Source organism: Artibeus jamaicensis, unplaced genomic scaffold (genome assembly GCF_021234435.1).
Source record: "Artibeus jamaicensis isolate MK-2021 breed Jamaican fruit bat unplaced genomic scaffold, CSHL_Jam_final scaffold_369, whole genome shotgun sequence".
In the NCBI taxonomy this organism is placed as follows: Eukaryota; Metazoa; Chordata; class Mammalia; order Chiroptera; family Phyllostomidae; genus Artibeus; species Artibeus jamaicensis.
The window spans coordinates 40,432,341-40,458,282 of record NW_026522042.1 but is presented as its reverse complement, the minus strand read 5'-3'; the positions used below and the strand labels follow the sequence as shown (position 1 = coordinate 40,458,282).

General features: G+C 34.0%; 1 protein-coding gene across 3 annotated transcripts in view; it reads right to left on the bottom strand.

Moving 5' to 3' along the window:
• Positions 1 to 2,531: 2,531 nt before the first annotated feature.
• Positions 2,532 to 25,942, bottom strand: part of SREK1 (splicing regulatory glutamic acid and lysine rich protein 1) — a 39,463-nt gene continuing 16,052 nt past the window's right edge. For 2 of the 3 annotated variants that reach the window (XM_037150760.2, XM_037150762.2), the window contains 9 exons: positions 25,297 to 25,461; positions 25,003 to 25,181; positions 23,729 to 23,859; positions 22,734 to 22,848; positions 18,020 to 18,139; positions 17,190 to 17,576; positions 12,989 to 13,084; positions 8,128 to 8,272; positions 2,532 to 7,003 (listed from right to left, as the gene is read on the bottom strand). In XM_037150760.2, coding sequence (XP_037006655.1) covers positions 6,854 to 7,003; positions 8,128 to 8,272; positions 12,989 to 13,084; positions 17,190 to 17,576; positions 18,020 to 18,139; positions 22,734 to 22,848; positions 23,729 to 23,859; positions 25,003 to 25,181; positions 25,297 to 25,461 — 1,488 coding nt within the window. In that variant the 3' untranslated portion in view covers positions 2,532 to 6,853. The remainder of the gene's footprint in view (positions 7,004 to 8,127; positions 8,273 to 12,988; positions 13,085 to 17,189; positions 17,577 to 18,019; positions 18,140 to 22,733; positions 22,849 to 23,728; positions 23,860 to 25,002; positions 25,182 to 25,296; positions 25,462 to 25,942) is intronic. The other variant, XM_037150761.2, reaches the window with a different exon arrangement.

Here is a 25,942-nt window from a genome sequence, read left to right as displayed (position 1 = left end):
AATCTTAAAAGCAGCAAGAGAAAAGGAGCTCCTGTAAGACTATCAGCTGATTTCCCAAGAGAAAACCTTGCAGACAAGAAGGGTCTGGAAAGAAGTATTCAAAGTCAAGAAAGGCAAGGACCTACACCCAAGGTGACTCTATCCAGCAATGCTATTATTTAGAATGCCAATAAAGTGCTTCTCAGATAAGGTCAAGTTAAAGGAGTTCATCATCACCAAGCCCTTACATGAGATGTTAAAGAGACTTATCTAAGAAAAAGAATAAAACTATGAACAGTAAAATGACAACAAACTCACAACCATCAAGAACTGAACCTAAAAAAACCCCTCAAAACAAACTAAGCAACCAATTAAAACAGGAACGGAATCACAGAAATGGAGACCACAAGGAGGGTTATCAGGGGGAGTGGGAGAATGGGGGAAAAGGTACAGGGAATAAGAAACATAAATAGTAGGTACAAAATAGACAGGGGGCGGCTAAGAATAATATATGAAATGTAGAAGTCAAAGAACTTATATGTACAACCCATGGACATGAACTAAAGGGTGGAGCATGTGAAGTGGGGAGGTACAGGGGAGAGGAGAATAAAGAGGGAAAAACGGGACAACTGTCATAGCATAGTCAATAAAAATATTTTAAAATAACAAAAACGCATGACATGATAGGTGTCATGACAGAATCTAACAAAATTGTTTTGAGTGAAGTTAAAGAGAAATAAGCACCACTAGAGCCATCTTAAAGAAAAACCAACTTTTTGGCCAATCCAGTATTGTTGAAATGAATCTGGAGAAAGTCCTGACACCGGAAGTCAAATAAGTAGACTACAGAAAAACTACAAGGAAAGGGAACTTGATTCTAACACTATAATTACCTTTCTGCTATAGCAGATTGTTTCATGTAACAGAATCATGAGTGACAGAAGGGTGCATCTAAAATATTAGAGGAAATGCAGAATCAGGAAGACTTAGCAAATGGGACTGCGGGTAAGGATAAAGACAAATTAATAGTGGCAATGCAAAACTAGAAAGATGACAATTTGGGCGAAAAATGATGAATAACAGAGGTACAGACATGAAACTGGAAATGAAATGTTTTGTTTGGAACAGGTTAAATGTACAGTAGTGCTATCTATTAAAATATCCAGTATTAGAATAGCTTTGTGTCAATTGCTACACTAATGAGAAGGTGGTTGGAGATTTAAGACTGCAACTCTGGAAAGGGAAGTACAGTACGAGAGGACATGCCTATGTAACTAATTCCACTTACCACCTCTGATTATCACACTGTGGTTATTATGTTAAAGAGTACTATACTGTTTCTATTTAAAAAAAAAAAACAACTACTCTTTGGTGAATCGTAAAATGTTTTTCCTAAGAAAATGATAATGAGCCCTAGCCAGCTAGCTCAGTTGGTTGGAGTGCTATCTTTTAATATGCCAGGGTTGGAGGTTCAAATCTTTGGTGGGAACACATGCAAGAATCAATCAATGAACACATAAATAATGGAAAACAAATGAATATTTCTGAAAAAAGTAAAAAAATTTTCAAAATCATCATAAAAACAAAATGTACTAACTATGCTCAAGTACTTACTATTTAGTAATCATTGCTGACAAAAATAATACAACATAGCCATTTTGTTTGAAAGTCTGCTGTCATGTTGTTTCTACTCTAACGTGGCATTTTTTTAAGTCCTGTGGAGGTCACACACATTCACTGCTGGTAAGGGGTACGCTGTAAAGATCTCTCCTCTCATCCTCGCACATGCACATTTGGAAGCCAAAACGGCTAACAGCCTTTAACCACAGCCGACCTACGTAAAGAAGTCAATGCATAAAGCCATAGACAGCCCCATCATCTCTGGCCCCACTATGCCATCAGGTCGTACAGAATTCAGATTTACGTATCTGAGCGCTAATGTATTTTTTAAGAGGACCTTTGGTTAATAGGCTCTCTCACTTAAATGACCACCCTAACACACACCATTTATTCACCAAATAAAGTGCTGTAGTTCTGAAAAATAGGAGTTCCACTTGCTGTTAAAAACAGTGACAAATTTTCAGTGTATAAATACCCTAGTAAGAAGCCGTTTCTGAAAACTAAAAAGAGATTCTGAAATCAACTATCACTAGAATACTATAAAATGTTCAAATGAAAAGCCTTTGACTAAAGTTACTGCCACAGAACATGAAGACTGGCCAATGTTCAGTACCTGTATTTGGAGTAATTTTGAAACCTGGGAACAGCCTGTTACTGTCTTTGTTAGAAAAACAAGCTAGCCCTGACCAGTGTGACTTAGCTGGTTGGGCATCATCCTGCAGAGCAAGTGATTGCTAGTTCGATTCCCAGTCATAGCACATGCCTAGGTTCAGGATTCAGTACCAGGACAGGGCGCATAGGAGGCAACTGATCGATTTTCTCTCATGTCAGTGTTTCTCTACCTCTCTCCCCCATCCTAAACCAAATTTCTTAAGCTGTAAATATACAAACAAATGTCTTCGAAATAAGTAAAATTACTAGTCAAGACTGGCAAAGTTTTAAGATTTTCATTTTATTAAAAATATATTAACACAATAGCAGCATCATTTGATAAATCTTTACTAGTACCATTTAGTAGTGCTACTCACAACACACACCACCTATGCAGCATCTTCATGTTTACGTTTTAAACTTTTCCCTTGATAATCCATAGTATTATGTAAAGAACACTATTGTATTAACCTAATTAAGATTAAGAACAGTAATATTTAACATTAAACTGAACTACCTATACAAATACACAGTATACCAAAATGTAATCTTCTGTGGAAATCGGGAAATTCTTTAGATTGTTCCCCAACAGTTTTTTGCCTACCCGTAACATTCAACTAGAACTCAATCTCAACCCTTAATTCTTTCAGTATGAGTTTCACAAATTTGAACTTAATATGGTTAAGAAATTATTTATCTAGCAAATAAATGTTAATTACAAATGAAGGGAACTATTCATTCCAATCCTGGGAAAATAATATGTGAAGCTTCCCAAGAAGTTGGCAATTTCCAAAATTAAAATGTTAGATACAAGTAAATTTAAAAATCAGGCACCAGACTACAAACCTGCTTTTAAAAACAATGTGTTAAGGAATGTTATATTAAATATAAACTAGTGATTATAATAAATTAATTGCTAGAAATGATAAAAGTACTTTAAAATAAAATGAAAAAAATCTAGTCATTAATTATTAAATCCAACCTAACAGAATATGAAAGTCATTAATAGCTTTAGCTTTTATTTTTGAAATAATGTATGAGTCTTTAGGCAGAATCATCAATAAACATGTACTAAGGAAAACAAATTCATCTACAAACCCAAGATTAAGGAGGGAAGTCAATTTTATTTTTAAAAGATTAATTTATTACATTTATACTGTATTCTTGTGTTCAGAAATATAATTTAGCCATTTGAAGAGCACTAACTTTTGAAATTTGAAGATAAATTTAAATATTACATTAATAAACATAAAGAAAATATTAAGTATAGAAGTAGCGAATTTTTTAAAATATTCAAACACGTAAGCATGCTTTGTTGAAATGGCTCTACATCATTTGCCCAATTAAATTCATAGTATCTTTTAAAGAATATAAGGACTAATTGAAATGTTAAGTTATTCAATGTATCCCTCCAAAAGGATTCACTTTGTTAATTTGACTACTAAAGATTTAAATCAAACCATATTATTTCTAATAGATTTTTTAAAGTTTTAAAAGCCTATTACTGTATGTATATTATAATCCTTAAATTTGAATATTATCTTGTTGAAAAATTTGGATCAAGTTTTTAAAGATAATAATCTAGCAATATATATAGAAATGAATGGGAATCCTGAATGACTAATATCACAAGGTATTATTTTCTTGACAAAATATTGATTTGAAATGTCAGGTTTTTAAAAATTGAGCATGTCAAAATTTAAGCCACTGACACTTCTGAAGATAAACATGGCATACAGTGAACCTCTTGAAAAATAGAATTCTAAACGGGAAACCACAAGCTGACTAGTATTCAATTGTAACAGATGGAAAATAATAACTAAGGAGATGGCTGCAGAAGTTAAAGTTTATACTTGTTTTCTCACATGAAACTGGCTACCTTATGAAGGGCCATTTTATATTATCATTTCAGTGTGCCCTGCTGAAAAGCAAGAACCAGAGAGCCAACAGAATTTGTCTAGAATGATGAAGAGCAATCACAATTTAAGGAACAGAGTATATTCTCTGTGTGGTCGAGCTAAAAAAGGTAATTTACAGAAGGCTTCAAGTATAAAATGGCTGTCTTCTTGGCCTTATCTCAAGTTCTTCTGACAACATCTACACCTGGCATGAACAAGAATAATTTTAAAGAAAAAACAAAATACCTTGAGAGAAAGTAACAAACAATGGAAACATATTAGCTCTCATAAGTGAACAAAGAGAACGTTTTATCTGTCTCTCACCCACCGCCCCCCACCCCCCCGTATCTATAGGCCCTAGAACACTTTGCTTCCACAAGCCCTAAATGAAGAAAATGATTTCACTTTTTCCAGGTCTCTTATATTCCTACTTATGTCCACCTTTTATAAATCACCGTCTTTCATTATTTTAAAACTGATTAAATATCAGCAAGAAAAATAATTAGCAGCAGGACCCAAATTAAATATGTTAATTACAACATCAAAAACATTTAATAGGAAACACCTCAAAGTTTAAATGACTGTTTTATAGACACCACACAAACATGCACTCCACGTCAAAACAAGTTCTATAGTAACTGAAAAAAGAACAGGATAAAACTAAGATGCTGTTTTGAAATGCATAAACAAATACTTTCCTCTAAAATACTTAGCTTTATTAGAGAAATGGTACTAAAAATAACAAAGATTCAAACATTTGCTCTATTCTACTTACATATCATAAATAAGACAACTGTTGATGCTAGACATAAGTACTCCTTCACGATCTTTCCATATTCACCAAGCATTCTTGTATCAGAATAAGCTGTTTACCAGCCAACCGTATGTGGTTGAATGATTAAAATGACCATCTATACTTTACATAGTAAAGCATTTTCAAAAATTTTAATGTACACAGTGACAAAAAGGAAAAAATACCACAGTAATTCTGGACACATGAAGAGTAATTAAGCAGCTTCATAATCAAATCAGGCTTCATTATTTGCAATAAGGGCAATTCTTTCCATTCTTCACCAAATACTTAAGTTTCAATAATATTAACATTAAAAGAAAACTCATGTTGAAACCAAGAAACTGATGTGCCACACAGCTTTTTAAATCTATAAGATGAGGTAAGGCAACTGAGTAATTTGATTGTATTAGATTGTAATAAAATAATTATACTTGATTTTTCAAGAACATACTAATTAAAAGGTGTAACTTTTTTGGAAATATAAACAATAATGAAAAGTTTTGAAACCATGAGTTATGGTTTTGGGGAAAATATTAACGATGTTAATCATTTCACTACTTGCATACTTTCTTCAAAAGTGAACCTAAGAATGATGGATGACCTGTATTTTAAACCAAGTAAACATATCCTTAAACATAAAACAACCTCGTGTGTTCTCCTGTAAGTACAATTTCTGCACACCATTTATGAGAAAATGATTGAGAGGTAATAATTAAGGCCATCCATATAGACAACTAAAGGGTAAGTAAATTAAGAACATGCTTCATTTTTAATTATCACAGTATAAAACTGATGGTCCCAAAACTTGCACTGTCGTTTTAAAAGCTCTAAAGTCATTCTTGAAAACAGGACTTCCCTCTCATGTTAGGTGAACTAAATAAGAAGCTCTGATATCACTTACACACTTCTCTATGGGAGTGAATGAAATATCCATCTAAATTCTGTATGACTTGAGAATGACTAGCACATATAAAATTCTAGAAAACAGTATACCACATTGTAGAAGGCACTAAAGCTTCAGCTTGTGCTCCCATAGCCCATTTTGAAAACCCAAGTTTTCTTTTTATAATGACACCTTTGCCACCTACTGCTGACAACATACACTGCAATATTATTTATAATAAGCTTGGAAATGTCAAGAAAGTTAAAAAAGAAGTGCTTACTTTGTGGGGAAATCCAATGATTCTAAACACCGAATACTAATACATTATTATTAGTATTCAACAGAGTCATTCTTCCTTTGGAAAAAGAACAGTAGTAGCATGCATTGAAGGTTGTTTTTTAACCCACTTATTTAAGCAATTTTAATCTGTAAAACTATTTTAAAGAAAAACTGCTGTCCTAAACAGTGAGAAAAAGAAAACACAATAGTGAGAATTTAACACAATCACTATAAATCCTGTGAAGTGTTAAAACTTCTTACATATTTGCACTTACAAGGGTGGGTATATATTTGCACCAATTCAAGCACATCATCAATTTGTATATATTGAAGTTTAAAAAAAAAAAAGGTAAAACAATACAAAAATTCAGTAACCAGAACTTTTTAAAAGAGCCTCCAATGCTTGTCTCCAGTCTTTATGGATAGTACAAATTTGGATCTTTAATGTCCCATTTACTTGTAATGGTTCTTGGCAAACACTAACAAACCACATGACAAGTGTGTCAGCCACCATGGAAATGCACAGATTTTACAAGATGAGGTTTGGGTAACATCTGGTATTTTCATGATGTCCATGCTTTATTTTCTTACTCAGTAACAAGATGGCCACAAGGTCACCTAACAACTAGAACAGCTGTTAGCGCATATCTTTATACTCAACTGGATCTCTTCACCGTTTAACATCTTGTTAAGAGAATTAAAAGCTTTGGATTTTATTCCAGCGTGTGTTTAGAGGTGCATTTGTTGGTCCTATACCGCTTCTGTTTTGGTAGAGAGGTTTTCTTCATTTGGCTGACAATTCCCATTCTGCTGCACTTTGTTTTCCTCAGTCCTAGGTGCATCCTTGTCATCTGCTTCTTTACTCACACTTGATTCTGGTTCTTTATTGTGCTCCTTCTCCTACAATGAATATTAAGATAGACATTTAGTATTTTTCTCAAGAGTTGCCTGCTACTACCTCTGCTTATGGCTAAAATATGTGGCTTTATGTTTTGGGAATTAATAAAATGGGATATTTTCCCCATTACCTCTTCATATAAATAAGACATGCAAACATGTATCAGTATGTTTTTTGTACTTCTCCTAAAAGACAGACAATCCATGGAAATTAAATTAAAATAAAAATAGATGAACAGAAAATCTAAGGAACTGTTCAGTACATGTTCTCTGACTTCAAAAAGTGTGGCAGGTCTGCTGAAAGAGTAGCACAGTTACCAGCCCCAAGGACGCCAGGGTAGATTTGTGATCTGAATCCCAAGGAAGCAACAACAAGGGAATACAGAAAAGGAAATCACCATTCCTCCTAACAAAGACTGTTCAAGAACAGTTCAAATTCTGCCCTCATCGTAAGGTATTAATTCTACCTTATGACAATATGCACAATAGTGCTTGGCACATGGTAAGTGCTTAAGAAACCCAAGTTACCAATATTACCAATGACAATAAACTATTATCAGAATGAGTAAATAAAAGTGTTAAGATGAAAGCTCCAGAACTCATAATTAATTTTCAATACAGATTATACCAGTAAAACAAATGAACTAACATATTTCATAAGCTCTTACAATACTCATTCAAAAAACCTTACTTGGTGAAATTTGGTTTGCCATTAATTATTCTAGTTCAACAAACCTAACTTCAGTATATATTACAAAACCAATAATGACAGAACCGTCGATCTTGCTGAAACAAACATACTGAGGAAAAGGGTGTCACGTAGAAATCTTAGTATAAAAGCAAACATATCTGTTACATGTAGCTAGTTTAAATTTTTTCTTTTTATATGCCATTCTACGATTCTCTAAAATAAGAAATGTGATTGCTTAAATTTCAATTACCTTTATCTCATCCCCTCAAAATTTAGTTTTTTTTTTTAAAACTCAATGATATGAGAAAATATTGAAAAAACATGTAAGACACAATTGCCCTCAAGGAGCTTTTAGCCTAAAACTACTTCTATGCGACAAAGAACAATCTCAATTATTAATAATTCACAGCCTAAACAGTGAATGACCATTGCTTACTTTAAGTGAAGTATTGTTCTTCTCCAACTTTTCCTTCCCATCTCTGTCGTTAGAATTCTTCCTTGTAGAAGTTGAACGCTCTCTCTCTCTTCTTTCACTGATATGGTCCCTTTCTTTTTCTCTCTTTTTATCTTTCTTATTTCTGCTATAAGAACATTGATAGTGTCAGTTAATTTGTAAGAAATTAAAGACCTGCTATACTAATGACAAAATATTCTTATCTAACACTAAAGCATTGTATATAAGCCTATCAGTAACGTAGTTTGACCAAGTAACATCGGTGAGACCTATAACCTCACCTACTCTACCCACACTCTGACGTTTTAGAGATGTACAAGTCATTTTAGCAGAGCCTACCTGTGTTCGTATAAAACACAACTTGTTATTGTCAATTTATTAGTTCTTAAACACACTCGAGAGTTATCTGCTATAATTAGGATTAAATAAAAACAAATACATACATTTTTAACCCACATTTTCACAGCAAGAGATGAATAAGCAAAAAGGACTGAAAAGAGGCTATGGCTCCCAGGCAGGACTACCAGCAAAACTAGAACTTCAACTAACTTATTGTGCCTCGTGTCCCCACCGTGCACCGCTACAAAGAAGTCCCACCAATGCAAGAGTAAAAGTTAAGCAGAAGATGGAATGAAAAAGTTTCATTTATTTAAAGAAAAAGGGACCCTTAATATTAAAGGGAAAAAAATAATACATTTCACATAAGAAACATAACAAATAGCTCCTACTCAAAACAGCCCTGATATGGAATTCTAAACTTTCTTAATTATAAACTGTTTAAAAATAAACACAGACCACTGAAATAGACTCAGGAAACAAATCCAAGTGTATATGAAAAGTCAGTATAACAAAAGTGGCATCTCGAATCACTGGAGAAAGATGTCTTTTATAAATAAAAGGTTTGGAGATAACTGAATTATTCTTATTTGGTAAGTGACAAAATTGGATTTGTATCTCATTCCACATAAATAAATAATCCAAATGGGTTGGAGACCTAAATTATTTTAAGTAAAACGACCCACTACTAGAAGAAAATATGGGCAAATTTCTTCAATGTAGATGAAGGAAAAGATTTTTTTAACCATAATTAAGATTCTAGATCCATAAAAGTAAAATTACCTACATAAACTTTTGCAAAGCAAAAAAACCACCATTAGCATATTTGGAAGAAACATGACAAACCAAAAAATATATATTTGCAACATATCTGTGTGCACATGTATCTTTTTATATATATATATATATATTTTTTTTAATTTTTATTTATCTTTAGAGGGAAAGGGAAGGAGAGAGGGAGAGAAACATCAATGTATGGTTGCCTTTCATGCATCCCCTGCTGAGAACTGGCCTGCAACCCAGGCATGTGCCGTGACTGGGAATCGAACCGCGATTGTCTAGTTCGAAGGCCCGCGCTCAATCCACTGAGCTACACCAGCCAGGGCCCACATGTATCTTTATATATAACTCTTACAAGTCAAGGGAATGAATGCACCAAACAGAAAAAAATTCTTAGAAATAAATTTAACCAAGATGGCAAAAAATTTGCTGTGAGCAATAAAGACAAATAGATGGAAAGAAATCTGTGTTCATGAGGAAGACTTAAATATTATAAAGATGACAACAGTATTCAAAGTGACCTGAAGATTCAGTGCAATCCCTATGAAAATCCCATTGGGTATCATTAGTAGAAACAGAAAACCCATCCTAAAACTCACATGGAATTTTGAGGGACATCAAATAGCCAAAATAATCTTAAGAAAGACAAAGCTGGCATTAAGCATCAGACATATAGACAGACGGAACAGAAAAGAACGCCCAGAAGTGAACTCTGGGCCAAGACCCATTCCATAGAGAAAGGACAATCTTTTCAACAAATTGTTCTGGGAAAATTGTATAGCTATATGCAAATTGAAACTGAACCTTCACTTTATTCCACATATAAAAATTAACTCAAAATGGATCAGAAAACTAAACATATAAGCTAAAACTAAAAAAACCTTACGAGAAAACATAGGGAAAAAACTCTTCATGGCACTGGATTTAGCAATGATTTATTGGCTACAACACTAAAAGGACAAGCAGCAAGAGGGAAAAATAAATTTGACCCCATCAAAATTATAAAACTTTTGTGCATCAAGATACTATCAAATAAAAAAGACAACCAACCCACAGAGTCAGAGAAAACATTTTAAAATCATATATCTAGCAAAAAACCAATATCCGGAATATAAAGAACTCTTACAACTTAACAACAAAAGACAAATAACCCAATTCAAAATGTACAAAAACTTGAATAGACATTTCTTCAAAGAAGATATACAAGTGGTCAATAAGCACATGAAAAAAATGGTCAACATTACTAATCAAAAGAGAAATGCAAATCAAAACCACAGTGATGTACCACTACACACTCACTAGAATGGCTATAATCAGAGGCAAACAGGAACGAGTGTTAGTAAACAGGCAGAGACACTAGAACCAATGTACGTGGCTGACGGGAATGTAAAGTGGCACAGCTACTTTGGAAAACAATTCAGCAACTTCTCAAAAAAAGACAGAAAAAGTTGTTATGACTCTGCAATGACCACTCCTAGAAAATCCCCCAAAATGAAAATGTGTCCACACAAAAACATATACATGAATATTTAAAGCACTTTTATAATATCCTAAAAATAGAATATTAAATATCCATCAACTAATAAATACATAAATAAAATGTTTGTGTGCTATGTGAATTTTTAAAACATGTAATACCTGACTATTGAGTCAGGGGTACTGACCTCTTTCCCCTTAGATTGTCAAATAAAATAAAAACAACAACAACCAACACAACAATAGCCAACTGGTGTGAGTGAAATCAAAATTATACCTATTTTTTGTCAGATCAGAAAAAAATATGTATTTTTTTGGCATGCTGCAGAATTTTAGTTATTAGTTTATGTGTGTTATATGATGAAAAATGTTGAAAATCGCTGGCATAGACAGTCCAGGAATAGACCCAAATAGAAAAATGCAGTACATGACAAAAGCAACATATCAAACTAATGTTAGACAAATCGAGTTTTTGATAAATGGTATTAGAACTACAGACAAGCATTTGGAAAAATAAAATAAAATAAAATTCGACTTGTATGCCATATGGTACATGTGGATAAACTAATAGATCAAAAACATAAATGTAAAAACATAAAAGTAGAAGAAAAAATGGGAATTCTATTGTAACTTTGGAATTAGAAAAAGACCTTTCTAAACTTATGACAAAAAGAAGAAATCATAAAGAAAAAATACTTGAGAAATTAAATTATATAAAAAATATATAAATTTAGTATTTAAAACATGGTATTTAAATATGACAAATTACAGGCCCTAGCTGGTGTAGCTCAGTGGATTGAGCATGGGCCTACGAACTAAGGGATTGCGGTTCAATTCCCAGTGAGGGCACATGCCTGGGTTGCAGGCCAGTTCCCAGCAGGGGATGAACGAGAAGCAACCTTACATTGGTATCTCTCTTCTCTCCTTCCCTTCCACTCTAAAGATAAATGAATAAAATCTTAAAATAGATAGATAAATAGATAGATAAATAAATAACACAAATTATGGAACAGTTACTAAATAAATTATTATTTAAAACTATTTTGCTTAACATATTAGCAAATATGCAAATTCTGTATTACTTCATTTGTAAGGGTGGTAAACTTAGAAAAGATAAGTTGACAAGTAGGAATGATACTTGAAATCAAATCACTAAAGAATATTCCCAATACAAAAAGAGCTCTTGAAAATAACAGAAAACAGACTATAGGAAAACTGTCAAAGTACACAGACAATACACAGAAAAGGAAATACAAATGGCCTTCATATACACATAGAAATGCTTACCTTCACTTTTAAGAGAAATGCAACTAAATTTAAATTTACTGTATGTTGGTACCATTTCTTATCTATCAGGTGTGCAAAAACCCACAACTTTTGATTCCACAACCTGTTATAGCTGTCGGGAAATCTGCACTCTAATACATAGTTGGTTAAAGTACAAGGGACTGCCAATCCTTACGGGAGGGCACTACAGAACTAGTTCTCAACACTATGAACACAATCTTCTGACTCGACATTAATATTTCTAGAGAATTTTCCTACATATTTGCATACTACAAAATGAGGTAAGTCCAAAGTTCTTCATTACAGTATTGTACATTTTATAACAGAAAAATTAAGAAAAACCATTCTACTGCAGGCTGGTTACACTAAGGTACTATCATACAATGAAAAGTGCGTGCAGCCCTGGCTGGTGTAGCTCAGTGGATTGAGCACGGGCCTGCGAACCAGGGGATCGTGGTTCAATTCCCAGTCAGGGCACATGCCTGGGTTGCAGGCCAGGCCCCAGCAGGGGATGCACAAAAGGCAACCATACATTGATATTTCTCTCCCTCTCACCTCCCCTTCCCCTCTAAAGATAAATAAATAAAAAATCTTAAAAAAAGAAAAGTGCATGCAGTTGTGAAAACGAATGAAGCAGCACACCTGACAAATATGGAAAGAGCTGATAGTTAAGTGACAAAAGCAAGTGTATAATAGTGTGTCTATTTTGTAATAAAAACTACATATTCTTACCGTGTGTGTGTGTGTGAATGAAACTGGAAAGATATACAAAAAACTTAAAAGTCATCACTTATGAGGACAGAGTAGATGGGCACGCGGGTGTCAGTGCATAACTTCTTATATTTTTGATCTCTGAACCATGCAAATGTATTAGATTATTCATTTATAACTACAAAGACTGAAGAAAAATTACCCTCCCAACTCCCTGCTTCCCCCTCAGTTCTAGCATATGCTTCCAACCTACCTCCTAGGAGATGGAGACCTGGAGGACTTCCTTTTCATCGTTTTTGATGTTCTTGGGGATCTGGAAGAACTCCTGCTCCTCCTCCTACGTCTTTCCCTGAAAGTCAAAGATAATGCCATTGTTGTTGTTTTTTAAAGCAACTTAAATAAACACCAATTCAAATACAGAAAGATAAGTCTTTAATGCTCTCAAGTGAACAGTATTCTCTGGAGACCAGTTTAAATGCACATCCTTTATAAGTACATTTCTTTTATTTAATTTTAGTGCAGGTCAAATTATGAACCATAAATCTTAAAGACTGATAAAAAGATATCCTAAGATTTCATATTAGAAAGGGTAGAGGAGCGCCAATTCACCTGATTTATTTGAACAAAGATACGTTGAGTACAAAAAAATGTAAATGGATGTTTTGGATTCCCTTAAGTATGTTCTTCCTTGGCATCCAAAACTGTTTTGTTTATCAGACTCTCTGTCATGCATCTGGTTAGCTCCTTGCTGCCCCACTGTGGATTATTTTGTAACAAGGAAACATGACGTTCAAGAACTTAAAGATAAGTTGGCTTGCAAAATGTGAACTTCTCAGACCTAAGTATTTAGAATATCTCTGAAGAAGTATTTACATTAACTCATCTTATGTTTTACCTTCCCATCTCCTATCATTTCATCACTGTTGTTCTGTTAAAGTTGAGTGCACAGTTGCTTAGATTATTATAAGTAAAATACTTAAAACCAGGATTTAAATGACAAAGTAAAAAAATTATTACTAAATAATTTCTAAGGTAGCCGACTTAGAAACAATAAATTCCAAGATGTCCATAATTCAGGGGATGAGGTATGAGGACATACATAGTTTATTCTACCTAAAGTTCTCTCCTCCATTACCCAACTTTATTTCCAGGATGCCCCAAAATTATACTTCTGACCGATGAAGAAACTAGACAACAATATTCCATTCAATGCTCCCCTGTACCAGCTCAGCAGCAGAACCTGAAATACTTTTGTCACAGCATGAGAACATCAGTGCATCCCAGACATGAAGTTTACACAAAAGGGCCCCACCTTGATCACTCTGGCTCTTTACCTGCGTGTTTAGGAAGCATGACATACAGGGTCATCTAGTAACAACCAGCTGATGATAAGAGACAAGACTGAACAGATAGCAATCTAGAATATCAATTAGTTGAGAAAGAAGTGAGCAGCCGTAGTATGAAGAACTGTAATTAATTAGAATTAGACTTAAAATTTGCTTCCACACCTTACCAGCTGAACAACTGTAGTCAGACTGCTTTTACTCTAAATCTGTTTTTCCAACTGTAAAATGGAGGTACCAAGCTCTGCAGTGTCATTATGAGAATTTCAGATAGTACGAAAAAAGTACCAAGCACAGTGTCTGGTACATTTCTGGTGCTCAATATATATTTTCTCCTTCCCTTTCTTGGTTTCACCTTTGTTGACAATAACTTTTAAGCATTAGAACTTTTTTAATATATAAAAATTTTCTTTAAAGAAGTAGGTTAGGTGACAATGTTGGAAATAAAAATATTAAGTAGACAATTTTTATGAGCGATTGAAATGTTTACCATTTATTTAATAAATGGAAAACACTTAAAAAGCAGAAAAATTATAAAACTTAAATTTTACCGCTCACCAAACTCTTCGGAAAGCATGAAACACCCCAAACTGCCAAACCTTTGGGAACCAGTATTAGTCACCATTTATTCTCCAGGCCCAGGGTTATTTAGGAATACACTTAGGACTAAATGTGAACATCTGAACTTTCTTAAATACCAAGCAACTTAAAAAATGGGCCATGAAAAAAATTAAACATTTCACGGTCTTCAGAAAAAGTAAATTCTGTTAATTTGGTAAAACTAAATTAAAAGGAATCAAAACTCTTTGGTGTTGTGAACAGTGATATCTAAACAATCACATAAACACAAATGTTTAACATAAAATCAATAAAATCATTGTGCCATAAATGTCCAGTCGCAGGCTCAACTGATACCCACAATAAATGAGGTTAATTAATTCTTCAGATTTTGATTCAATGTCCTAAAATATGTTTATTTTAAGCCCCATTCAAACATATACTGTTCCTTTCAACTTTATGTTTATGAGGCAGTTTTTTAAAACGGGTAGCTAGTACTGATTAGAGAATTCTCAAGTAAACTTAATCTCTAAAAAAAGAAGGAGCTACTATACTTGTGATACCCAAGTACAGAGATGATGGAAAATTTCCTCTGTGCTTCCTCATGTTTTAAAACCATGATAATAATAGTCTTCACACAGATTATTAATATTACTTAATTATTATTACTTAAGATTAAATAAGGTTAGTCGTGAAAAACTGCTGAAATATAAAATCTGGCAAATGGTAAAAGCACTCAGCCCTGGTTGGTGTGGCTGAGTGGATTGAGTGCCCATCTGTGAACCAAAGGGTCACTGGTTTGATTTCCACTCAGGGCACATGCCTGAGTTGTGAACCAGAGGCAACCACATATTGCTGTTTCTCTCCCTTTCTCCCTTTTTTTTTCCTGTCTAAAAATAAAATAAAATCTTTAAAAGCATTCAATAAATGCTTGTGATTATCTTATATTATCTAACCAAAGACTAACACCAAGAACAAGCTGCTAAAACACAAGATATTCCTGTCTCAGAAATAATTTTCTATAAAAAAATTATACTTAAAAGAGCTTGCAAACTTGCAAATACATATATATCAATATTTTTAATATGTAGTTTAATACAAATTAGGAAGTGCTATTTATTTATAGTCATAGTATCATCTGGAACAATGGATATAGGCTAGATAATCTTGAATTAATGAAGGTCCTCATTTTGCTGCTGTTATTATGGCAACCTACTCTACCTGGTAGCAGCACACCTATTAATAAATTAAGGGAACAGTCCTAAGAAAAGAGTAAAACCTTAAAGTTGACACAATAAACACTCAACAAAGTAGCCCTGTAAAAATTAACTTAGATGACAAAATGACTAATACTGTAGCTTTACAAATCATTTTGCATAATAAATCTTACTACACTGTTCCAAAGAATTGCAGAATCCTAAGAGGTCAATTTTTCTGTATTTAAAAAACAAAACCAAAAAAAAAAACCCAAAAACCCAACCTTGAGCTGTTTCCATGTCTTGGGTACTATGAATAATTCTGCAATGAACACAGGGGTACATATATCTTTGTAAATAAATGTTTTTAAATTTTGGGGATAGATACTCAGAAGACAGATTGCTGGGTTATATGGTAACTCTCTTAATTTTTTGAGGAACCTCCGTACTGTTTTCTACAGTGGCTGCACTAGTTTACATTTCCACCAGCAGTGAATAAGGGATCCTTATTCTCCACAACTTCTCCAACACTAGTTATGACTTACTTGTCTTTTTCATAAAAGCTATCCTAACAGGTGTGAGCTGATGTTGAACTGTCCTTTGATACATGACTGGACAAAGAAGATGCGGTACAAATATACAATGGACTACTACTTGGCTGTAAGAAAAGATGAAATACTGCCATCTGCGACAACATGGATGGATCTTCAGAATATCATGCTAAGTGAAATTAAGTCAGAAAAAGTCAAGAACCATATAAGTTTCTCATATGTGGGATATAAAACGGAAAGCAACAAATGAGCAAGACAAACAAAAACTCATAGACACAGACAACAAACAGTATGGTGGATACCAGAGTGAAAAGGGGCTGAAGGGTATATAAAGGTAATGGGGTCAAATAAATATATGGTGATGTGACTTTGGGTGGTAAAAATACAATGCGATATACAGAAAATATGTTATAGAATTGTACACTCAAAACCTATATAATTTTATTAACCAATATCGCCCCAGTCAAAAAAAAATAACTTGCCCCTGCCACCCACCCTCCAAGAAATATTAGCAGCAGCAACAGTACCATCTGCTGCTGCTGCTGCCACCACCAGGTTAAAATAACAGATTACAAAAGATAAGTAAAACATTCCAAATAATTTTGTCAGATACCATCCATCCTTCCTCCTCATAGGTTCAATACTGTAACAAGCCTCTGTTAGAGAAATGTTTTCTTTGCAGAGGAAAATATTCTGATATTACAGTACTGATTCAACATGTACAGAATAATGTTTTCCCCTCAGTTAATTCATGTTTACATTTGTCATCAGTAAACCCCTTGGTAAAAACTTTAAGCATAGCAAACCTGCTGGAACTACGAGATCTTCTTGAGGCATTGTAACTTCTGGGAGGTGTTCTGGATTTTTTATCCTTCTTTCTTTTCTCATCTATCTCTTTGGATCTGTCTTTTTCTCGTTCCTTTTCTTTATCCTGTTCTTTTTCCTTCTCTTTGTCTCGCTCCTTTTCATGATCTTTTTCCCGCTCTCTCTCTCTGTCCTTGTCCTTGTCTTTATCCTTATCCCGGTCTTTTTCCCGTTCTTTATCCCGATCTTTATCTTTGTTTTTCCCCCGTTCCTTTTCTTTTTCACGTTCCTTTTCCCTGTCTCTCTCTTTTTCCCTTTCCTTTTCTCTATCTTTTTCTTTCACTCTTTCCTTTTCCTTGATCTTTTCTCGGGTGTCTTTTCTCTTGTCCCTTCAAAAACAAAAATAAATAAGTAAAGTCACAACTGAAGTAATTCTACTCCCCCAAAGAACCTCCCCTTCTTCAATAATTATCAACACAAAACAATTTATAATAGTTGTAAGACATCACATATAAATCCCTATGTACCTGTTATAACGTAAGCTGCTAAATAAAACAATAACCAGGTGGAATTAAGTACAATAGTTAGGAAACCTCATGAGTCATAATGACCATCAGAGTCCAATAAATGGAAACCAATATAAATCATTGGTTAGTCATCAATCATTACTAAATTAATCAAATTAATCATTACAAAAATAACCAAATTGATCATTAATCATTATAAAAATCTATCAGAAAAGTTTCATTTCTCTTATTAAAAACCTAAACCACAACAGATTTTTAAGAAATGAAGCCACAAAATAATTATCCATAATTTTCCAAAAACTCACCGTGAATGCGAACGACTCCTTGACTTCCGTCTCTCCCTGGACCTAGAGCGCTTTTTATGTGGACTCTTAGATCTACGTCTATCTTTTTGTCTTGAACGTGATCTATTATGGGATCTACTCCTAAAAAAAAATTGTTATAATGTTAAACCTTTTCCTTAGAACTTCAATTTTTTAAGATTTAAAATGTCTTGCAAATTAGAGAATTTTAAAACCAATCCTGAAAGTCTGTATGTATCATTATTTTAAAATTCTCTTCTATGTAATCCTTCAGTTAGATTATCTAAAATAAATTTAGTGGAAATTTTACCAGATCACTGTTCAGAACACACATAGAAACAGAGGAAGAATTTAAGTCATTTACAATAAACATCATTACTTCTGAATTAAAAACAGATATAATCAAATGTTGAATTTGTAAGACCCTAATTTTATAACTATACAAACACAACTATTAAAAGAAACCTTTGTTAGGAAAATTCCTGAAGGAAAAATAACTCATACTCCAACTGTGAAATTTGTTAGGTTCCTTTACCCCACTGAAATAACTGTTTACATAATGTGATTTTTTTAATAATGAAATATTCTAGAAAGCATGTATTAAAATATAACAAAACTGAATGCACACAACCTTAACCACAAAGTGATGAGACTCACCAGCTTTAGAGTCAAGACAATCTGGCTCTAACACTCAGCTCTGCTACACACTAGCTATGAGAAGTCTGGTTAGTCAATCTCTCTAAGCCTGAGTTTCTTCATTTGTAAAGTGGGACAAGAATTATATCTACATCTTCTGGGGCTTTCATGAGGATTAAATCAAATGATATATGGAAAATTCCATGAAGGCTCTGGCACAGAGTAAATGTTTAAAATTCTTAACACTCAGTATTATCATCATCAACAACATAAATGAAAACTTTAAATTCTATCTTTAATTTATTCCAAGGAGGTCAAATGAGCTTCCACAAGTATGCTTTATATAATTAGAACTCATCTTGACAGTCACGGTTTCATGAATTAAAACAAATATCTATGAAAGAGATACACACAGTGAAATGCTTGTGGTATACTATGAAACCAGAAAACCCTCCAGACAACCCTCGATTAATGATGAAATTTTGTTTAATACATTTTTCCAGTTAAAATTTGTGTTCTAAGAGCTAATTTGCAATCAAACTATTCATCTATTGCTTTAAAATATATACATGTATCTTCATACCAAATTTTAATATAATTCATAATTTGCTGAATTTTTTATCACTAATAACCTAAGAGATACAAAAATCAAGTAATAGGTATTAAGGCAAAAATGCAAAACTTAAAACATTTCAGTCCATTTTCAGAAATCCACAGGGCCCTTATTTCTCTATAGTTAATAAAAATTCTTAAGATTTCTGTTCTAGTTAACCTTTCTAAAAATATAAATAGTAACTTGTTTTTCTTAAACAGTGCTTTCCAACCATAATTAAAAGAAGAAACTCCTTCTAAAAATGCAAGCATAGCCCTAATAGATAGAAGTAAAAAAAAAAAAAAAAAAAAGAAAAACTGATCACTTGGTTTCCTATCTTACCCTATAGGTCCTCAAAGTTACTGCCCAAGAGAAAACTATAAATTGTGACATTAAATACTTTTGTCTATCTCACCTCTAGTCAAAAAACTAATATCAAGAGCAAATGTAATCCAACCAAAGATAAAAATTTGTTAGCAGTCCTCATTTTAGAGTATTGTGCACAACTGCATTTATACATTTAACTGTGAATAAAGGGCAACTTACCATCATGTTGCATCAAAGACCATTTGTAAGTCAGTTGTTTCCCATAAAGTATTATAAAATATTTTATAGCTCCTATGCTGGTCTGTAAAGATTACTTAACTTTAAAATAGTAATTATAGTACTGCCCACCTTTCCTAACACTGTCCCTATGAAAAAAACATACAAATTTGGAAACAAAAAGTAGAAACACTTCAACCCAGCCCTAGCCAAGGTCACAGTGACAAGAAACCCTTTCCTCCCTCCTAACATAAGAAAAGGAAGGAATAGCCCCAGCTGGTATAGCTTGGTGGACTGAGCGCTGGCCTACGAACCAAAAGTCCCAAGTTTGGTTCCTGGTAGGTGCATGTGTCTGGGCTGCAGAGCAGACCCCCAAGTTAAGGGCTTTCAAAAGGCAACCAATCTGATGTTTCTCTCACACAATATTTCTCTCCCTCACCCCTCCTTTTCCCTCTAAAAATAAATAAATTCCTAAAGACAAGCAAACAAACAAACAAAAAAGGAAGGGAAGAAGGCAAAGAGTGAGGGGGAGACTTTAAAAGTACCTAAGAACAGTGAAAACTGACAAGAGGATGGGCATTCAAGAACAAGAGCTCCTACAACTCACACTCCTGGTAAGTCTAAGTCAGAGCCAGAGCTGAGGGTCTCCAGTCACACCAGCAAGGGAGGGGAAGCTAATCAATGCCTGCCATCCTCTTCCCCTACTACACTGGGGAAGTTACTTCCATGTCAAGTCCTTAAGTCAAATGTTTTTTGGGTAAGGGTCTTCTTTTCTTTTAAACAGAACTCCCCCTCTTACATATTTCTTTTAAGAACTTAATAACATCTATGTGTTTCCATAAACCATGTATAAAATAGTATATGCTTTAAAAAGTATATGTAAACCTGTATGTATAAGTAGATAGGTTTATATATGTGTATGTGTGTATACATACAGTAGACCCTTGAACATGTGGTGTTGGAGTGCTGATGCCTACACAGTTGAAAATGTTCTGACTCCCCCAAAACTTTAGTCATCCCTGCTATCCACAAAGGACTGTTTCCAAAACTGCCCCCTCTCCCTGCCACAGATACCAAAATCTGCAAATGCTCAAGTCCCTTATACAAAATAGCACAGAAAATTACATACAGTCAACCTTTTGCATTTGTGGATTACCAACTATGAACCAAAAATACTGTCTTCAATCTGTGGTTGGTTGAATCCACAAATCCTAAACCCACAGATATGGAGAGCTGACTGTGCTCATATATCTATTGAAAAGAATTGACATATAAGTGGACCCACGAAGTTCAAACCCATGTTGTTCAAGGGTCAATTATATGCTTGCTGAGAATAAGCAATTTAGCATGCTACATAGTTAGATGGACCTACATGAAAGCTACCGTAAGTGAGAACCATAATTAACAAATTTCATTTCAGACTGAATAATCCTCCCCTCACCACCCCTTTGAAGAGGAAAATATACAAAGGTACTTAAAATGATAAGTAAAAACCTTAAAGCGGATATATTTTTTTTTTGCCCCAACATATACAGTATAGCTTCCCAGAGATTATTAAGGAAACAATGATGTTAATCATTAAGTTTTGCTTTATTCTAGCCTTAGAAAACCATTAAGGTATTAGATTTGGAGGTATTAGATTCTGGCTCTTGTTATTAATACATAATGAGATTCAAGTCATTGGTCTTTTTTTTCCTCAGAAAAGAAGTTGTTACCCTTCAGTTCAATTCTGTATTTCCTCATCATTATGTTCACCATATCCTGCCAACTTCTGGTAACATCCACAAGCTAGTACCACTGTTTCTATACCCCTTTCCTTCTCCAATTCTGGCTTCCACTGCACTGCGTCATTCCTTGTACGTGAAACATCTTTAAGTTGGATTTGAACTTGCCCTACTATAAGGCCTTGGATGGAGGAATAGATAGTAAAACCACATCCCAGAAGAGATTTTGCAAACTAGTAATAACAGGAAGCACACACACCAGTACACAGTAAAAAGTACAGTCTATCAGAGTAAAAGAATGAATATCATATTTTCATATCACATTGTTTCAATCTCCTTCAACAATAGAGAAAAACAGACTGAACTGAGCTTGCTGGTGAGGTTCAACATACAGCAGCATGCTGGTTCCCTCCCCTCCTCTAATACATCCACACCACATGCACATTTACTTTTCTCTACCTCTCCTCTTTAGACAGAAGTACATATACACACACAACATGCAGTTAGGATTCACTATATATATTTTCACACTTCAGTAACAGCCCCTCCACATCTTTGAGAAGACAATAAAACTTAGCACTTTAGGCTCACAATCAAAATGACATTGCAAGCTTACATTTTGAGGTTCCCTTTGTGCTAAACACACAACACATTTAAAAGAAAAATTAAAACACAGCTAGGCTCAAAGATAAGATAAACAGAACAGAAACAGAGCTAGAGCTAAGCACATAGAAGAGCTGGAACTAAGCCACAAGCTACTCCTATGTTTCAAGTCCCCAAGTACTGGAGATAGGTAACAACTTGAAAACAAGATCTGGGGTAATACTTCCCAGCCCTTATGAGGACAGGCCGGGGATGCAAGGTTCTGCAACCCCAGTGATATTTTCAGTATCACCCTACCCATGGTGTTTCCCTTTTCTCAATATAAAAAGTTTCTGCCAGTTCTGTATAAAGACTAGTTTACTCTTAGAAAAATCAGAAACATAGAATCTTATTAAGATAGAAAACCAACTTGTAAAATGAAAATTCAATTGAAATAAAAATTACAAATTAGATAAAATTTCATTCTTAACTGTAGTATTATAATGAAACCAATACTTAATGGTAACCATATTTCTTGGTGAACTCTACAGAATTTCTAAATTCTGTTATTTAAATGAAACCTCTTAACTATTTTAAATACAAAACCAGAAAGACTTAAAATGACGGCAGAAATTCTCACCTGTGTTTTGATTGTGATCTTTTCCTTCTAGAATGGGATTTTGAGCTAGACCTGGATTTTGAACGAGTATGGGAACGAGATCGACCGCCTTTTCTTTCATTGCTCTTTCCAGACTCTGAGAGGAAAAAATCACTTTGCAGTGTAAGCTCAGAACAATTAAAGATCCCAGTTAATAATTAGGCACAAGGGGAATGTACCACATATAGTGCAAGGGGCCTACTCTCTGTACATCCTCCTCCTGTGCAATTATCCTTCAGAAACATCCAAGAAAGTCATTGCATAAACTCGTTGAGTGCAGCACCCTGCAGCAGTACATATAAACCAGATGATTATAAACAGCTGTTCGTAATATTTTGTTGCTGCCATAATGTACGATTATAACATGTCTGTAATTCCTGTAACAGTGATTTTAAATCCTTTCTCCATTTATTTTTCTAGAATTGAAACTTAAATTCTGAGTGCTAATTTAGAAAATTTGCTCAAATGTAAACCATCTAGACATTTTTAGACTTGATTTTAAATTTTTTGTTAGGAACAGGAAAGTCTGAAGAGGTTAGGTGTCCTTTTGCCTTGCTAAAATATGTCTATGTTTTTCCTGGATCATGGACTCTCTTTTTTATTTTTAAAATAAAACTTTGATAAAAAGTGAGTCTGCTTAATCATCACATTTTAAATATATTTATTCTTGTTTTTAGCCTCACAGTAACATTTACACTTTGTTTTTAAGCAAATCAGTTTTAAGCACTAATTTTGCTCTTAAAGTATAAAAAACTGACTGACTCGGGCCAATGTGCCTCAATTCAGTATCAGGGGAAACGAACGTTTGTGCTAAGTACTTCTTTGACCTTTGGCATTGATAAGTCACTTACTCTTTCTTGAGTTTCAGTCTTCTTGTTTATAAAATGAAGGGACTGAACAAGATAATTCCTAAAGTTCCTTGCAGTTCTAAGATTCTATGATAAACTATGGCCTATGTAACAACACTATGGCCTTACCTGGTTCAATAGCAGCTGAGATAAATGATTGAGCCTCTCGTACTCGCTTCATTACTTCTTCTAACTCCTTAGCTGCAGCCTGAGGTGTCATCTCAGGGGGTTTTACTATTGCATTGTTGGAGTGATTTATTCTAAATTAAAAACATTAGCATATCACAAATACACACCACCTTTTACAAAACAAGAAATAAATGTTTACGTAATACAAATATTTCTAAACCGGCATCTTGAAAGCATATTAAGAGTAATATAGCTAAATACAGAATAACCAATACCAATCTCAAAACCATGATGTATCTCACTCCATGATTTATCACCTGCCATCATCTCTTGCTAACAAAGTAAAAAACCTGAATGCTAGCTAACTTATTAACTTGAATAGTCCAGGACAACTACTTTCCTGAACAGCTTAGAATTACAATAAATTAAAATCTTGACACCAATATTAAAGCGAATTATTTCTATTCTTAGATTATAAGATTTTATTGACTGATAACCTCTGTACCCTGGGAAGACAAAGGGGAAGCTGGACCACAGCTGAGTAACAACACAGTTTGAATGTGGGAGACATTAAATAAAACTCTTTCCCTACTGGGTAAGAGTGGTTTCTCTGATGCACAGAGATGAATTTGGTCTGCCTCACTTACCCTTCCACAGTGAGAAGATGAGCATTCACTAAGAACAGTTACAAATATTTATCCTTTAATAGTAGCATCCAATTGTATAACTAAGGCAACTGCCTATGCAATTCAGATAAAACTGTTACCTCAATAATCTGCATGAAATAGAATTTCTGGTATTGAGTATCTGACAGGCTACATCAATTTTTCATGTTGAAAACAAATATGTGAGCCAACTGTAAAACTCAAAATGCATGATTTAAATCATTTCTGGATATTGAACATTATTTTCTTCCTGGGATTTTGGATTTACCAAAATTCTTATTACTGTATTATTAAAGTTCAACCCATGTGTTAAATTGTCTATCAGTCTAGTCATAACACAGAACCATCCTGACTTGTTAATGCTTATGGAAAAAAAAAACCCTAGTCATTATGTGGGGTATGTAAATAATATTAAACTGGATCTTAGAAAATAGATGTCTTCAAATGCAACCAAACATTAAAATGAAAGGCATGTCAGGCATTCATTTTACTTAACACAAAGTCTTCCTTTCCACAAATTGCCAATAACTATTTTTAAAAAAAGCCTTAATTACATCAAAAATAAAGTTTTTCAAAATCATTAAAATTTCTTTGTTTAGGGTTTCTTACTTCAGAGGCCTGTCTCCAAACATAACTCCATTAAAAGCAAGGGCCCTTGGTACAGAATTTTGGTCTGCAAATTCCACAAAAGCAAACCGAGTTGGCTGAGTCTCATCACCTGCCATCCGTACAAACTTCACTTCCCCAACTTGTTTAAAAAATTCAAGTAGCTGATCAGCTGTCGTCGTCTAAAGAAACAAAGTAACACTTTAATATATTCTTTTTTTTGAAAAATCAGGTAAATACTACTTTATCAATCTGTATGATTTTTAATAAGGGGAAAAGAATCAGTTTCTTCATTACCTGGGAATTCAAATTGCCAACATAGACTGTCCTCCTGATTTCATCAATTTTGGAAGGATCCACATTTCCCATAAGTGGTGGCTGTGGTATCTCTCCAAGTGTTGCAATATTGGGGTCTAATGCTGCAGCTGGTATGGCTCCCAAACTGCTAAGGGAAACACCCAGCTATTTAAAAAAGAAAAAGAACATATTTTTTGTTAGTATCGAAAATTATCATTCTCACCCCGGTTGGTATGGCTCAGTTGGTTGGGTGTCATCCTGCAGAGCCAAAGGTCACTGGTTTGATTCCCGGTCAGGGCACATGCCAGGGATGCATGTTTGATGCCTAGTCAAGCATGTACAAGAGGCAACTGACTGATGTTTCTCTCCTTCTATTTCTCTCACCCTTCCCCTCTCTCTAAAAATAAACAAATAATATTTATACAAGTTAATCATTCTCTAATCTTGAACAGATGTGGTCAACTCAACAAGAATGGGAAGAAACTAGGAACTCCTAGCTTTAAGCCAGATGTATGTCTAAATTATTGTGCGGTCACAGTAGTTTTGAATGTTAGAAACGCAACATATTTCTTAACTACCTGGATGTTTTACATCCTCTTAAACTTAACACTGAAAACAGACAGTCGATCCACATTACTTGCAATAG